Source organism: Anomaloglossus baeobatrachus, chromosome 8, assembly GCF_048569485.1.
Source record: "Anomaloglossus baeobatrachus isolate aAnoBae1 chromosome 8, aAnoBae1.hap1, whole genome shotgun sequence".
In the NCBI taxonomy this organism is placed as follows: Eukaryota; Metazoa; Chordata; class Amphibia; order Anura; family Aromobatidae; genus Anomaloglossus; species Anomaloglossus baeobatrachus.
In genome coordinates, this window is record NC_134360.1 from 78,616,534 (window position 1) to 78,632,128 (window position 15,595).

The 15,595-nt window shown below is 50.4% G+C and overlaps 1 protein-coding gene across 5 annotated transcripts in view; it reads right to left on the reverse strand.

The window, feature by feature from the left end:
* Window positions 1-15,595, reverse strand: part of PLA2G6 (phospholipase A2 group VI) — a 133,508-nt gene that overhangs the window by 2,761 nt on the left and 115,152 nt on the right. For all 5 annotated transcript variants that reach the window (XM_075321820.1, XM_075321819.1, XM_075321818.1 and 2 more), the window contains 3 exons: window positions 14,131-14,298; window positions 13,963-14,036; window positions 4,467-4,627 (listed from right to left, as the gene is read on the reverse strand). In XM_075321820.1, coding sequence (XP_075177935.1) covers window positions 4,483-4,627; window positions 13,963-14,036; window positions 14,131-14,298 — 387 coding nt within the window. In that variant the 3' untranslated portion in view covers window positions 4,467-4,482. The remainder of the gene's footprint in view (window positions 1-4,466; window positions 4,628-13,962; window positions 14,037-14,130; window positions 14,299-15,595) is intronic.

The window sequence follows — 15,595 nt, forward strand, 5'->3', positions numbered from 1 at the left end:
GGCAACCGCTGTCGCGTTGTCTGACTGGACTCGGATGTGCTTGCCCGCTAATAAGTGGTGAAAAGCTAGGGAAGCCAGAAGCACGGCTCTGGTTTCCAGCACATTGATCGAGAGGGCTGACTCGGACGGAGTCCAAGTGCCCTGTGCTCGGTGGTGGAGACATACCGCTCCCCAGCCGGATAGACTGGCATCCGTGGTGAGGATCACCCAGGACGGGACCAGGAAGGAGCGCCCCTGAGACAGAGAGAGGGGCCGAAGCCACCACTGAAGAGAGCTCCTGGTCTGTGACGACAGAGCCACTAACCTGTGCAAGGAGGAAGGCCGCTTGTCCCAACAGCGGAGAATGTCCAGCTGCAGTGGACGCAGATGGAACTGGGCAAAGGGAACAGCCTCCATTGACGCCACCATCTGACCCAGCACCTGCATCAGGTGCCTGATGGAATAACGGCGGGGCCTCAGCAGAGAGCGCACCGCCAGTTGGAGGGACTGCTGTTTGACTAAGGGCAACTTCACAAGAGCCGGCAGAGTCTCGAACTGCATCCCTAGGTACGTGAGCCTCTGGGTCGGAGTCAGAGTGGATTTGGGCAGATTGACAAGCCACCCGAATTGGGCTAGAGTGGCGAGAGTGAGCGAGACACTCCGCTGACAGTCTGCGCTGGATGAAGCCTTGACTAGAAGGTCGTCCAGGTAAGGAATCACTGCCAACCCCTGGAGGTGCAGAACCGCAACCACTGCTGCCATGACCTTGGTGAATACCCGAGGGGCCGTGGCTAACCCGAAGGGGAGAGCCACGAATTGGAAATGTTCCTCTCCGATTGCAAAACGTAGCCAACGCTGGTGTGAAGCTGCAATTGGCACATGCAGATAGGCATCTCTGATGTCGATGGATGCCAGGAAATCCCCTTGGGTCATTGAAGCAATGACTGACCGCAGAGACTCCATGCGAAAATGTCGCACCTGAACATGCTTGTTGAGAAGCTTGAGATCCAGGATGGGCCGGAAGGAACCGTCCTTTTTGGGGACTAGGAAGAGATTTGAGTAGAAACCTCTGAACCGTTCCCGGGCGGGAACCGGTACAATTACTCCGTTGGCCTGCAAGGATGCCACGGCCTGAGAGAAGGCGGCGGCCTTGGAGCAGGGGGGAGTTGACAGAAAAAATCTGTTTGGCGGGCTGGAAGAGAATTCTATCCTGTAGCCGTGGGAGATGATATCCCGCACCCACTGATCGGAGACGTGTTGAAACCACGCGTCGCCAAAGTGGGAGAGCCTGCCACCGACTAAGGACGTGGCTGGCGCGGACAGATAGTCACGAGGAGGCTGCCTTAGTGGCAGCAGCTCCTGCGGTCTTCTGTGGACGCGCTTTTGTGCGCCAGTTGGATTTTTGGTCCTTAGCTGAGTTAGCGGACGAGGCGGAGGGCTTAGAGGACGACCAGTTGGAGGAACGAAAGGAACGAAACCTCGACTGATTCCTACCCTGGACAGGTTTCCTGGTCTTGGTTTGTGGCATGGAAGTACTCTTCCCGCCAGTAGCTTCCTTAATAATTTCATCCAGCTGTTCACCGAACAGCCAGGACCCAGCAAAAGGGAGTCCAGCAAGGAACTTCTTTGAAGAAGCATCTGCCTTCCACTCTCGAAGCCACAAGATTCTGCGGATAGCGAGGGAATTAGCCGAAGCCACCGCAGTGCGGTGAGAAGCCTCCAGCATGGCAGACATGGCATAGGATGAAAAGGCTGAAGTTTGGGAAGTCAAGGAAACCATTTCGGGCATAGATTCCCTGGCGAGGGAATGCATCTCCTCTAGAGAAGCAGAGATGGCTTTGAGAGCCCACACTGCTGCAAAAGTCGGGGAGAACGAGGCCCCTGCCGCCTCATATACAGATTTGGCCAGAAGGTCAACCTGGCGGTCAGTGGAATCCTTAAGAGAGGTGCCATCAGCCACTGATACAACGGTCCGGGCTGAGAGTCTAGACACCGGGGGGTCTACCTTTGGTGAATGAGCCCACTTCTTGACCACCTCAGGTGGAAAGGGAAAACGGTCATCAGAACCACGCTTTGGGAAGCGTTTGTCAGGACAGGCCCTAGGCTTGGTCACAGCGGCCTGAAAACTGGAGTGGTTAAAGAACACACTCTTTGTCCTCTTAGGCGAGGTAAACTGGTGCTTTTCTGCCAGAGAGGGTTGTTCCTCTGATACTGGCGGATTGAGATCCAGTACAGAATTAACGGACGCAATCAAATCACTAACATCTGAAGTCACTTTCGGACAGATCAATGGGGCACATGGAGTTAGCCTCCGAGCACCCTGTAAAGGCATCCTCCTCGTCCTGCGAGTCAGCTTCTGAAACAGAGCCGCGGGACGAGGAAGGAGAGGGAGCCCTGCGTCTCCTCTTAGAAGGATGGTGTCTGGGACCAGATGATGAATCCTCTGTGAGCTCCGGTCCTGAGAGAGCCCTAGCAGCAGAGGCACCCTGTGAAGGGGGCTGATGCATGTTCAGCAAAGTCCTGGACAGATGTCCCATGGAGTCGGCAAAAGACTGGGAGATAGACCTAGATAAGGCTTCTACCCAAGCCGGGGGTTCAGCCACAGGAGCCGGAGCAGCCTGAGAGACCCCTGGGGGTGCGATTCCAGGCTGAGGCATCGTCAGGTTAGAGCAGGCATCACAATGTGGATAGATGCTCGGTTCAGGCAGTAGGAGCTTACATGCAGTGCATACTGAATACAGCTTTGGAGCCTTGCTCCTTGTGTGAGACATGCTGCTGGAGTGGGGGCTCTGCCAGAATGACCCCCAGAGAGTATATACAGAGGTCCACAACCAGAGGTTGTGGCTTACCAGACCGCTGGAGCGGTGTTGTGTGCCCTCCAGATCCCGAAGCCCGGACCCCAAGCACCTCAGCAGGGATGCTGCAGACCAGTGCTGATCGCAGGGAAACGCTGAGAAAATGGCCGCCGGAGCGAACAGAGGGGGCGGGACTTGACTCTGGGAGCGGGATCTGGAGGGCCATAGAGACTTACAGGGGCACCCTCGGCGCGGTTCTCAGGCGACAGCCAGAGAACCCGCCGGAAATGTCATAAAAATCACTCAGCACACTCTCCCACCACAATAAAGTACAGGGACCCCCAATATGTAAACGTCTCAGGTACTTAGCTTGCTGAGACGCAGGGTTCCAAGTACCTGGGGATGAGTGCTCCGGTCCAGCAGGGTCCTGAAGGGCTGCGGATGGAGACCGGTCTCCTGCAAAGCATGGAGAACCGTGCTGGCTCCCACTTCAAGCCAGAGCCCAGGAGGGATGATGAAGGAGCGCGGCATGTAAGGCTCCAGCCTTGGAATCAACCTTAACAGCACCGCCGAGACAGTGGGGTGAGAAGGGACATGCCGGGGGTCCAGACTTGGACCCGCTTTTCTTCAAACTCTTTCCAAAAATCAAAAATCAGATGAGAATGCATGTGTGGATGTATGCCTCCTGAACACAAAGCGATAAACTGGCTAGATCTGGTTCTCCAGGGGGTGTATAAGCTCAGAGGGAGGAGCTACACTTTTGAGTGTAGTACTTTGTGTGTCCTCCGGAGGCAGAAGCTATACACCCATTGTCTGGGTCTCCCATAGGAACGATAAAGAAATATCCGGCTTACCCCTCTATAGAAAGATACAGGCAGCCGGCTACTTACTACCGTGTTTTTCCAAAAATAAGACCCTGTCTAATACTTTTTTTGCCCCCCCAAAAAAGCACTAGGGCTGATTTTTGGAGGAGGTCTCATTTTTGGAGAAACATGGTTGGGGGTAAGTTTACCCCCCAAAAAAGCAGACCCCCCCACTTCCCAGGAGACTCATACTTACCGGACCCGGACGTCTGCGTGGCTCCCAGGTCTTTCCTGTGATCTCCAGTGGGTGCGGCATGCCGTCCTCCCCTGCTGCTGGCTGGCTGGCTGGCTGACTGACACACACAACACACACACACACACACACACATTACGTCCAGCGTTACAGAATACTTCCGGCCGCAGGGAATGATGGGAGGAAGTCACGTGTCTGCAGGTCCTGTAAGCTAACATTGTGGCAGACCCTTGCGCTCCATCATACTGCCTCTCAAAATTCTGCCGGCGAGAAGAAATCGGTGTCGCTGGATGTGGTGAGTGTGTGTGTGATGTCATGCGTGTATGATCCGATGTGTGCAGGGGTGCGATCACTGCAGGTCCTCCTGCTCGGCGTCCGGGGGTGCCCGCTGTCTACAATGAAGTGTCCTGCAGTATGTAACTTTTTTAGCTGCATGGACACTTAATTATTGATCCGCGACTAGCTCTTATTTTCAGGGGAGGACTTATATTTAAGCCTTGCTCCGAAAATGCTGAAAATCCCTGCAAGGGCTTATTTTTGGAAAAAGACGGTATCAAATATGGCTACAGAACACTGAATTCTGGCCCTTAATACAGCACATGTTTTCTGAAACCATGTAGTGAATACAGCACTTACTGGCCGAATCCAGTCTTCAGGGGGCCATCAGGAGTGTGGCCAGTCTCTGCAGCTCGTCTCTCTGCTGGTAGATGTAGGTCTGGGTGTCCCACAGCATGTTCACCAGCACCGCATCACTGACCTCATCCAGCATCACATCTGTTTGGAGCTGTGGACTCAATCTACAATTAGGAATAAATACAAGAAAATGAGCAAAAAAAACCATAAAATGACCACAAGAGGTAACACAAGACATGTCAGTCTCAGGCTCAGTCTCAATTTTATATAAAGGCATATTCACCCTGAGAAATATAGTATGCACCACCATATTGTTATAATTATAGTGACTTACAGGAATATTCTGCTCACAAGTATTAATCACCTACACACTGAATACGTGGCAAATATTAAGTTGGTGGAGATCCAACTGCTGAGAGGCAGAATAGGGCAGTGCCACAAACCGTGAACAGAGCGGCGGGCACATACTCCACCACGGCTCTATTTACACTATCCACAGTTCTGCATTAGTACCATCACTCAGGAATAAATAGATTAAAGGGGTATTTCCATCTACAAGATACTAACCCAATATGTAGTAGGCATAATAAAGAGAATTTTGTTTACTTACCGTAAATTCTTTTTCTTATAGTTCCGTATTGGGAGACCCAGACAATGGGTGTTTAGCTTCTGCCTCCGGAGGACACACAAAGTACTACACTCAAAAGTGTAGCTCCTCCCTCTGAGCTTATACACTCCCTGGAGAACCAGATCTAGCCAGTTTAGTGCAAAAGCTGAAGGAGAATAGCCACCCACCAGTAAAAACAGAGCAAGAACCGGAACAACCGGAGACTCTGTCCACGACAACAGCCGGTGATAACACGCGGAACAAGAAATTGCCAACAGGCAACAGGGAGGGAGCTGGGTCTCCCAATACGGAACTATAAGAAAAAGAATTTACAGTAAGTAAACAAAATTCTCTTTTTCTTTATCGTTCCTATGGGAGACCCAAAAATGGGCCGTCTCAAAGCAGTCCATGGGTGGGAAGAAACAGAAAACTAAGAAGTAGGCTGAGCCTAACTTCACAAATGGGCGACAGCCGCCTGAAGGATGCGTCTGCCCAAGCTCGCATCTGCCGAAGCATGAGCATGCACTTGGTAATGCTTTGAAAAGGTATGCAGGCTAGTCCAAGTGGCAGCCTGACAGACTTGTTGAGCCGTAGCCTGGTGCCTGAAAGCCCAAGAGGCACCGACAGCTCTGGTCGAGTGTGCCTTAATCCCCGGCGGGGGAGGCACCTGAGAACACTGGTAGGCATCCAAAATGGTCGACCTAATCCAACTGGCTAAGGTCGGCTTAGAAGCAGAGAGGCCCTTGCGCCAACCTGTGGTTAGCACAAAAAGAGAGGTGCACCGCCTAAGAGCAGCGGTGCGAGACACATAGATCTGGAGAGCACGCACCAGATCCAGAGTATGCAACGCTTCTTCAAAGTGATGAACAGGAGCCGGACAAAAGGAAGGTAGGGTAATGTCCTGGTTAAGGTGGAAAGGAGACACCACCTTAGGAAGAAAGTCCGGAGTCGGACGGAGAACCACCTTATCTTGATGAAAAACCAAAAAAGGTGACTCCGAAGAGAGCGCAGCCAAATCGGAGACTCTCCTGAGGGAAGTTATGGCCACTAGAAAGACCACTTTCTGTGAAAGACGATGCAAAGAGACCTCCTTAAGAGGCTCAAAGGGGGGTTTCTGCAAAACCGTGAGAACCAAAGTGAGGTCACAGGGATCCAAGGGCCGCCGGTAAGGTGGAATGATGTGAGACGCGCCCTGCATGAAGGTGCGGACCTGAGCCAGCCGGGCGATACGCCGCTGGAACAGTACTGACAGAGCCGAGACTTGTCCCTTGAGAGAGTTGAGAGACAGTCCCAGCTGCAGACCGGACTGTAGAAAGGACAGAAGGGTCGGCAAGGAAAAAGGCCAAGGAGGATGGCCGGAAGAGCGACACCAAAACAGGAAAATTTTCCAAGTCCTGTGATAGATCTTGGCGGAGGAAGACTTACGGGCCCGAGTCATAGTGGAGATGACTTCAGGAGGAATACCAGAAGCCGTCAAGATCCAGGACTCAAGAGCCATGCCGTCAATCTGAGAGACGCAGAATTCTGGCGGAAAAACGGACCTTGTGAGAGAAGGTCTGGACCGTCCGGAAGATGCCAAGGCACCTCTACGGACAGAAGGAGCAGGTCTGGGTACCAAGCTCGCCTGGGCCAGTCCGGAGCAATGAGGATGACTCGACGGCCCTCCATTCTGATCTTGCGCAGGACTCTGGGCAAGAGAGCTAGAGGGGGAAACACGTAGGACAGACGAAACTGGGACCAGTCTTGAACCAAAGCGTCCGCGGCGAATGCCTGAGGATCGTGGGAGCGAGCCATGTAAACGGGAACTTTGTGGTTGTGACGGGATGCCATTAGGTCCACGTCCGGAGTGCCCCATTTGCAGCAGATTGAGTGAAAAACTGCCGGATGCAGGGACCACTCGCCACTGTCCACGGTTTGACGGCTGAGATAATCTAACTCCCAGTTTTCCACGCCTGGAATGTGGACTGCGGATATGGTGGACTTGGAGTCCTCCGCCCATTGAAGGATGCGTTGTACCTCCAACATTGCCAGGCGGCTGCGTGTCCCGCCTTGGTGATTGATGTAGGCGACCGCTGTCGCGTTGTCCGATTGGACTCGAATGTGCCTGCCCGCCAACAGGTGGTGAAAGGCTAGGAGAGCTAGAAGCACAGCTCTGGTTTCCAGCACATTGATTGAAAGGGCTGACTCGGACGGAGTCCAAGTGCCCTGAGCTCTGTGGTGGAGATGTACCGCTCCCCAGCCGGATAGGCTGGCATCCGTGGTGAGAATCAGCCAGGACGGAGTCAGGAAGGAGCGCCCTTGGGACAGAGAGAGGGGTCGAAGCCACCACTGAAGAGAGCTCCTGGTCCGTGGCGACAGAGGCACTAACCTCTGTAAGGAGGAAGGCCGCTTGTCCCAACAGCGGAGAATGTCCAGCTGCAGAAGACGCAGATGGAACTGGGCAAAGGGAACCGCCTCCATGGAGGCCACCATCTGACCCAGCACCTGCATCAGGCGCCTGATGGAATAATGGCGGGGCCTCAGCAGAGAGCGCACCGCCAGTTGGAGGGACTGCTGTTTGACTAAGGGCAACTTCACAAGTGCCGGCAGAGTCTCGAACTGCATCCCTAGGTACGTGAGACTCTGGGTCGGAGTCAGAGTGAATTTGGGAAGATTGACAATCCACCCAAATTGGGCTAGAGTGGCAAGAGTGAGCGAGACACTCCGCTGACAGTCTGCGCTGGATGAAGCCTTGACTAGAAGGTCGTCCAGGTAAGGAATCACTGCCAACCCCTGGAGGTGCAGAACCGCAATCACTGCTGCCATGACCTTGGTGAATACCCGAGGGGCTGAGGCTAACCCGAAGGGGAGAGCCACGAATTGGAAATGTTCCTCTCCGATTGCAAAACGTAGCCAACGCTGGTGTGAAACTGCAATTGGCACATGCAGATAGGCATCCCTGATGTCGATGGATGCCAGGAAATCCCCTTGGGTCATTGAGGCAATGACTGATCGCAGAGACTCCATACGAAAATGCCGCACCTGAACATGCTTGTTGAGAAGCTTGAGATCCAGGATGGGCCGGAAGGAACCGTCCTTTTTGGCGACTAGGAAGAGATTTGAGTAGAAACCTCTGAACCGTTCCCGTGCGGGAACCGGCACAATTACTCCGTTGGCCTGCAAGGAAGCCACGGCCTGAGTGAAGGCGGCGGCCTTTGAGCAGGGGGGAGTTGACAGAAAAAATCTGTCTGGCGACCTGGAAGAGAATTCTATCCTGTAGCCGTGGGAGATGATATCCCGCACCCACTGATCGGAGACGTGTTGAAACCACGCGTCGCCAAAGTGGGAGAGCCTGCCACCGACTAAGGATGCTGCTGGAGCGGGCAGATAGTCACGAGGACGCTGCCTTGGCGGCAGCACCTCCTGCGGTCTTTTGTGGACGCGCTTTTGGGCGCCAGTTGGATTTCTGGTCCTTAGCTGAGTTAGTGGACGAGGCCGAGGGCTTAGAGGACCACCAGTTGGAGGAACAAAAGGAACGAAACCTCGACTGATTCCTGCCCTGGACAGGTTTTCTGGTTTTGGTTTGTGGCATGTAAGTACTCTTCCCGCCAGTAGCTTCCTTAATAATTTCATCCAGCTGTTCACCGAACAGCCGGGACCCAGCAAAAGGAAGTCCAGCAAGGTACTTCTTTGAAGAAGCATCTGCCTTCCACTCTCGAAGCCACAAGATCCTGCGGATAGCGAGGGAATTAGCCGAAGCCACCGCAGTGCGGTGAGAAGCCTCCAGCATGGCAGACATGGCATAGGATGAAAAAGCTGAAGCTTGGGAAGTCAAGGAAACCATTTCGGGCATAGATTCCTTGGAGAGGGAATGCATCTCCTCTAGAGAAGCAGATATGGCTTTCAGAGCCCACACTGCTGCAAAAGTCGGGGAGAACGAGGCCCCTGCCGCTTCATATACAGATTTGGCCAAAAGGTCAATCTGGCGGTCAGTGGAATCCTTAAGAGAAGTGCCATCAGCCACCGATACAACGGTCCGGGCTGAGAGTCTAGACACCGGGGGGTCTACCTTTGGGGAGTGAGCCCACTCCTTGACCACCTCAGGTGGAAAGGGAAAACGGTCATCAGAACCACGCTTTGGGAAGCGTTTGTCAGGACAGGCCCTGGGCTTGGTCACAGCGGCCTGAAAACTGGAGTGGTTAAAGAACACACTCTTTGCCCTTTTAGGCGAGGTAAACTGGTGCTTTTCTGCCAGAGAGGGTTGTTCCTCTGATACTGGCGGATTGAGATCCAGTACAGAATTAATGGACGCAATCAAATCACTAACATCTGAGTCACTTTCGGACAGATCAATGGGGTATATGGAGTTAGCCTCCGAGCCCCCAGTAAAGACATCCTCCTCGTCCTGCGAGTCAGCTCCTGAATCAGAGCCGCGGGACGGGGAAGGAGAGGGAACCCTGTGTCTCTTCTGAGAAGGACGGGGTCTGGGACCAGATGATGAATCCTCTGTGAGCTCTGGTCCTGAGAGACCCCTAGCAGCAGAGGCACCCTGGGAAGGGGGCTGATGCATGTTCAGCAAAGTCCTGGACAGATGTCCCATGGAGTCAGCAAAAGACTGGGAGATAGACCTAGAAAAGGCTTCTACCCAAGCCGGGGTTTCAGCCACAGGAGCAGGAGCAGCCTGAGAGACCCCTGGGAGTGAGACTCCAGGCTGAGGCACCGTCAGGTTAGAGCAGGCATCACAATGTGGATAGGTGCTCGATTCAGGCAGTAGGAGCTTACATGCAGTGCATACTGAATACAGCTTTGGAGCCTTGCTCCTCGTGTGAGACATGCTGCTGGAGTGGGGGCTCTGCCAGAGAATGACCCCCAGAGAGTATATACAGAGGTCCACAACCAGCAACCAGAGGTTGTGGCTTACCAGACCGCTGGAGCGGTGTTGTGTGCCCTCCAGATCCCAAAGCCCAGACCCCAAGCACCTCAGCAGGGATGCTGCAGACCAGCGCTGCAATGACTGATCGCAGGGGGAACGCTGAGAAAATGGCCGCCGGAGCGAACAGAGGGGGTGGGACTTGCTTAAGGAGCGGGATCTGGAGGGCCATAGAGACCTAAAGGGGAGGCGACATACACTGCAGTGAGGAGTGTCCCTCCCCTGTGCAGAACGGCCGCCGGGCGGAGCCGAGCCTGTCCCTCTGCATGAATGACATGCGAGGGCAGAGAAACCGAAACTAGGTCTCCGGCGAAGCCGGGGCCTAAATTTGAGCGGTGCGGCCGGCGCGCAGGCACCATCGGCGCGGTTCTCAGGCGACAGCCAGAGAACCCGCCGGAAATGTCATAAAACACAAACAGCACACTCTCCCACAACAATAAAGTACAGAGACCCCCAAATATAAACGTCTCAGGTACTTAGCTTGCTGAGACGCCGGGTTCCAAGTCCCTGGGGATGAGTGCTCCGGTCCAGCAGGGTCCTGAAGGGCTGCGGATGGAGACCGGTCTCCTGCAAAGCATGGAGAACCGTGCTGGCTCCCACTTCAAGCCAGAGCCCAGGAGGGATGGTGAAGGAGCGCGGCATGTAAGGCTCCAGCCTTGGAATCAACCTTAACAACACCGCCGACACAGTGGGGTGAGAAGGGACATGCCGGGGGTCCAGACTTGGACCCCCTTTTCTTCAAACTCTTTCCAAAAATCAAAAATCAGATGAGAATGCATGTGTGGATGTATGCCTCCTGAACACAAAGCGATAAACTGGCTAGATCTGGTTCTCCAGGGGGTGTATAAGCTCAGAGGGAGGAGCTACACTTTTAAGTGTAGTACTTTGTGTGTCCTCCGGAGGCAGAAGCTAAACACCCATTGTCTGGGTCTCCCATAGGAACGATAAAGAAAACAATATTAGCAAATATCTTCAATTAGAATTCCAGTATAGTTCTACTAATAAAACCATGTCTCTTACCTCATGTGCAGGGCATTGTAGCTTAGGCAGGTTCCACCAGACACTTGGTGGTGTCCTTAAAGGGTTATTCCTATCTCCAAGATCCTATCCTATTATGTAGTAGGTGTAATAAATATATTAATAATAATATTAGCATATACCTTCAATTAGAAATGTAGTATAGTTCTCCGGATATAGCCATGCCTCTTACCTCATGTGCAGGGCATTGCAGCTTAACTATCCATGGTTATGACCATGAGCAACTAACTGATTGTCACTATATCAGTGGACGTAAGAATGGATTTCTAAGCTGCAATGCCCTGGACATGAGGTAAGAGACATGGCTATATCAGGAAAACTATACTACATTCCTAATTGGAGGTATTTGAACTTACTATTATTATTATTATTATTATTATTATTATTATTATTATTATTACTACTACACCTACTACATATTGGGATAGGATCTTGGAGACGGGAATAACCCTTTAAGGTCTGGTGTAACCTGCCTACCTCCCCCCATTTACACTATTCACTCCCCCCCTTCTCATGTACAGCACCATGGAATCAATGGTGCTCTGTAAATTAATATATTATTTAAGGGAATTTTTCATCAGGATTTTATACCCCAAACGCATATGTGTAAAGGCCCTTTAATGTTGATTAAATTCTTACCTTACTTGTACAATTTTGTTTTTCCATTTTTGAGAAATTGATTGTTTACATGTTATGCTAATGAGCTGGAGGTGCAGTAGGGCAGGCACTGCACTTACAGCTCTCCTGCCTCTCTCCTTCTTCCTCGCCTGCCTCTGACTTATGGGTCACTCCGGCTTTGTGGACCTGCCTTCCCTGCTCATATGGTCTCCTCAGAAGGGAAGGTGCATGCGCAGATCAAAAGTCTGGCTCCATGTCCTCATGACCTTACTGCACATGCACTGCCACAGGCAATGACAGGGAAGATGGTCACTAACACATAAGTGACCTGTTAGTCACAGAACGGTGGCAGATGACAGGGGGCAATATAGAGGGAGGGAGGCAGGAGAGCACCCTGCTGCACATCATGCGGCTCATTATCATACCATGAAAACACTGGATTTCTCTAAAAATGGAAAAACAAAAATTCAGGTAAGGATTTACTCATCATTAATGCAATATACAGTCATATGAAAAAGTTTGGGCACCCCTATTAATGTTAACCTTTTTTTTTTTTATAACAATTTGGTTTTTTGCAGCAGCTATTTCTGTTTCATATATCTAATAACTGATGGACTGAGTAATATTTCTGGATTGAAATGAGGTTTATTGTACTAACAGAAAATGTGCAATCCGCATTTAAACAAAATTTGACCGGTGCAAAAGTATGGGCACCCTTATCAATTTCTTGATTTGAACACTCCTAACTACTTTTTACTGACTTACTAAAGCACTAAATTGGTTTTGTAACCTCATTGAGCTTTGAACTTCATAGGCAGGTGTATCCAATCATGAGAAAAGGTATTTAAGGTGGCACTTGCAAGTTGTTCTCCTATTTGAATCTCCTATGAAGAGTGGCATCATGGGCTCCTCAAAACAACTCTCAAATGATCTGAAAACAAAGATTATTCAACATAGTTGTTCAGGGGAAGGATACAAAAAGTTGTCTCAGAGATTTAAACTGTCAGTTTGTACTGTGAGGAACATAGTAAGGAAATGGAAGTACACAGGTACAGTTCTTGTTAAGCCCAGAAGTGGCAGGCCAAGAAAAATATCAGAAAGGCAGAGAAGAAGAATGGTGAGAACAGTCAAGGACAATCCACAGACCACCTCCAAAGACTTGCAGCATCATCTTGCTGCAGATGGTGTCAATGTGCATCGGTCAACAATACAGCGCACGTTGCACAAGGAGAAGCTGTATGGTAGAGTGATGCGAAAGAAGCCGTTTCTGCAAGCACGCCACAAGCAGAGTCGCCTGAGGTATGCAAAAGCACATTTGGACAAGCCAGTTACATTTTGGAAGAAGGTCCTGTGGACTGATGAAACAAAGATTGAGTTGTTTGGTCATACAAAAAGGCGTTATGCATGAAGGCAAAAAAAACCACGACATTCCAAGAAAAGCACTTGCTACCCACAGTAAAATTTGGTGGTGGTTCCATCATGCTTTGGGGCTGTGTGGCCAATGCCGGCACCGGGAATCTTGTTAAAGTTGAGGGTCGCATGGATTCAACTCAGTATCAGCAGATTCTTGACAATAATGTGCAAGAATCAGTGACGAAGTTGAAGTTACGCAGGGGATGGATATTTGAGCAAGACAATGATCCAAAACACCGCTCCAAATCTACTCAGGCATTCATGCAGAGGAACAATTACAATGTTCTGGAATGGCCATCCCAGTCCCCAGACCTGAATATCATTGAAAATCTGTGGGATGATTTGAAGCGTGCTGTCCATGCTTGGCGACCATCAAACTTAACTGAACTGGAATTGTTTTGTAAACAGGAATGGTCAAATATACCTTCATCCAGGAACTCATTAAAAGCTACAGGAAGCGACTAGAGGCTGTTATTTTTGCAAAAGGAGGATCTACAAAATATTAATGCCACTTTTATGTTGAGGTGCCCATACTTTTGCACCGGTTAAATTTTGTTTAAATGTGGATTGCACATTTTCTGTTAGTACAATAAACCTCATTTCAATCCAGAAATATTACTGAGTCCATCAGTTATTAGATATATGAAACTGAAATAGCTGTTGCAAAAATCCAAATTGTTATAAAAAAAAAAGGTTAACATTAATAGGGGTGCCCAAACTTTTTATATATATATATTTATACATACATACATACATACATACATACATACATATATATATATATATATATATATATATATATATATATATACACACACACATACATATATACACACACACATGCTGTTAGTTAGGGGTATAAAATCCTGATGACAGATTCCCTTTAAAGAGGACAGAACCAATAACATAGTCACCTGAAGTATGGGACATCTATCATCTCACACCATGCCTGGGCTCTATGTACAGCCGGTCCATCTGAATCTGTGCACTGGAAAGACACAACCCATTGGAGTAAATGTATGGACACAAACTGAATACATACAGTAACTGTACAGTTCTGGCGCTGGATGATCTGTACATACACAGTCTATGACCATCTTGCCCAGTTCTCTTGCTCCAACCACAGTCTTCATCACCTCCCATGGGTTAGATGGCCTAAACACATCGACAGAGCTCACTTGAATTTGCGGAGGCTTTCCGGTGCCTAGTGATACCACCACACCTAACTTCTTTACCTGCTCGCCTTTCCCCTAGATAGAACAGATGAAAACATAATGATATATTATTAAAGGGACTTTATGTTAATAGGCTTACTCACTGTGTGATTAAAAGTTATGGAGGAGTCTATAAAAACTTCCAAAAAAACACAAAGTTAATGTTTTCTTTCACTTACAGCGAGTAATAATGTGAGGAACCAACACAACCTACAAAGTTGCACAACTAGTGATGCTTTATTAAGTACATGGAAACCACCGTAAATGACAGATAACAGACTGAAATAAATGATATGTGGTGTCTTATCCCTGTGTTTAAGAAAAACATGATAAGCATAGATGATATCTCATAGTCTCTAGAAAGAATATAAGTGGCCACAAACCTAAGGGGTGCTTCACACACAGCGAGCTCGCTGCCGAGATCGCTGCTGAGTCACGCTTTTTGTGACGCAGCAGTGACCTCATTAGCGATCTCGCTGTGTGTGACAATGAGCAGCGATCTGGCCCCTGCTGCGAGATCGCTGCTCGTTACACACAGCCCTGGTTCGTTTTCTTCAAAGCCGCTCTCCCGCTGTGACACACAGATCGCTGTGTGTGACAGCGAGAGAGCGACAAATGAAGCGAGCAGGGAGCAGGAGCCGGCATCTGACAGCTGAGGTAAGCTGTATCCAAGATAAACATCGGGTAACCAAGGTGGTTACCCGATATTTACCTTAGTTACGAGCCTCTGCAGCTCTCACGCTGCCTGTGCTGCCGGCTCTCTGCACATGTAGCTGCTGTACACATCGGGTTAATTAACCCGATGTGTACAGCAGCTAGGAGAGCAAGGAGCCAGCGCTAAGCAGTGTGCGCGGCTCCCTGCTCTCTGCACATGTAGCTGCATTACACATCGGGTTAATTAACCCGATGTGTACTGTAGCTATGGTAGGAGAGCAAGGAGCCAGCGCTCAGTGTGCGCGGCTCCCTGCTCCCTGCACACACAGCTGTGCGCTGGTAACTAACGTAAACATCGGGTAACCATACCCGATGTTTACCTTAGTTACCAGTCTCCGCAGCTTCCAGACGGCAGCTCCGTGCAAGCGCAGCGTCGCTTGCACGTCGCTGCTGGCTGGGGGCTGTTCACTGGTCGCTGGTGAGATCTGCCTGTTTGACAGCTCACCAGCGACCATGTAGCGATGCAGCAGCGATCCTGACCAGGTCAGATCGCTGGTCGGATCGCTGCTGCATCGCTAAGTGTGAAGGTACCCTAAGACATCTCATGGCCAAACACTCCGAACAAATACACTTTAAACCAGAAGTTTACATATGCTATCTAAAAAGACACATCTGCAGG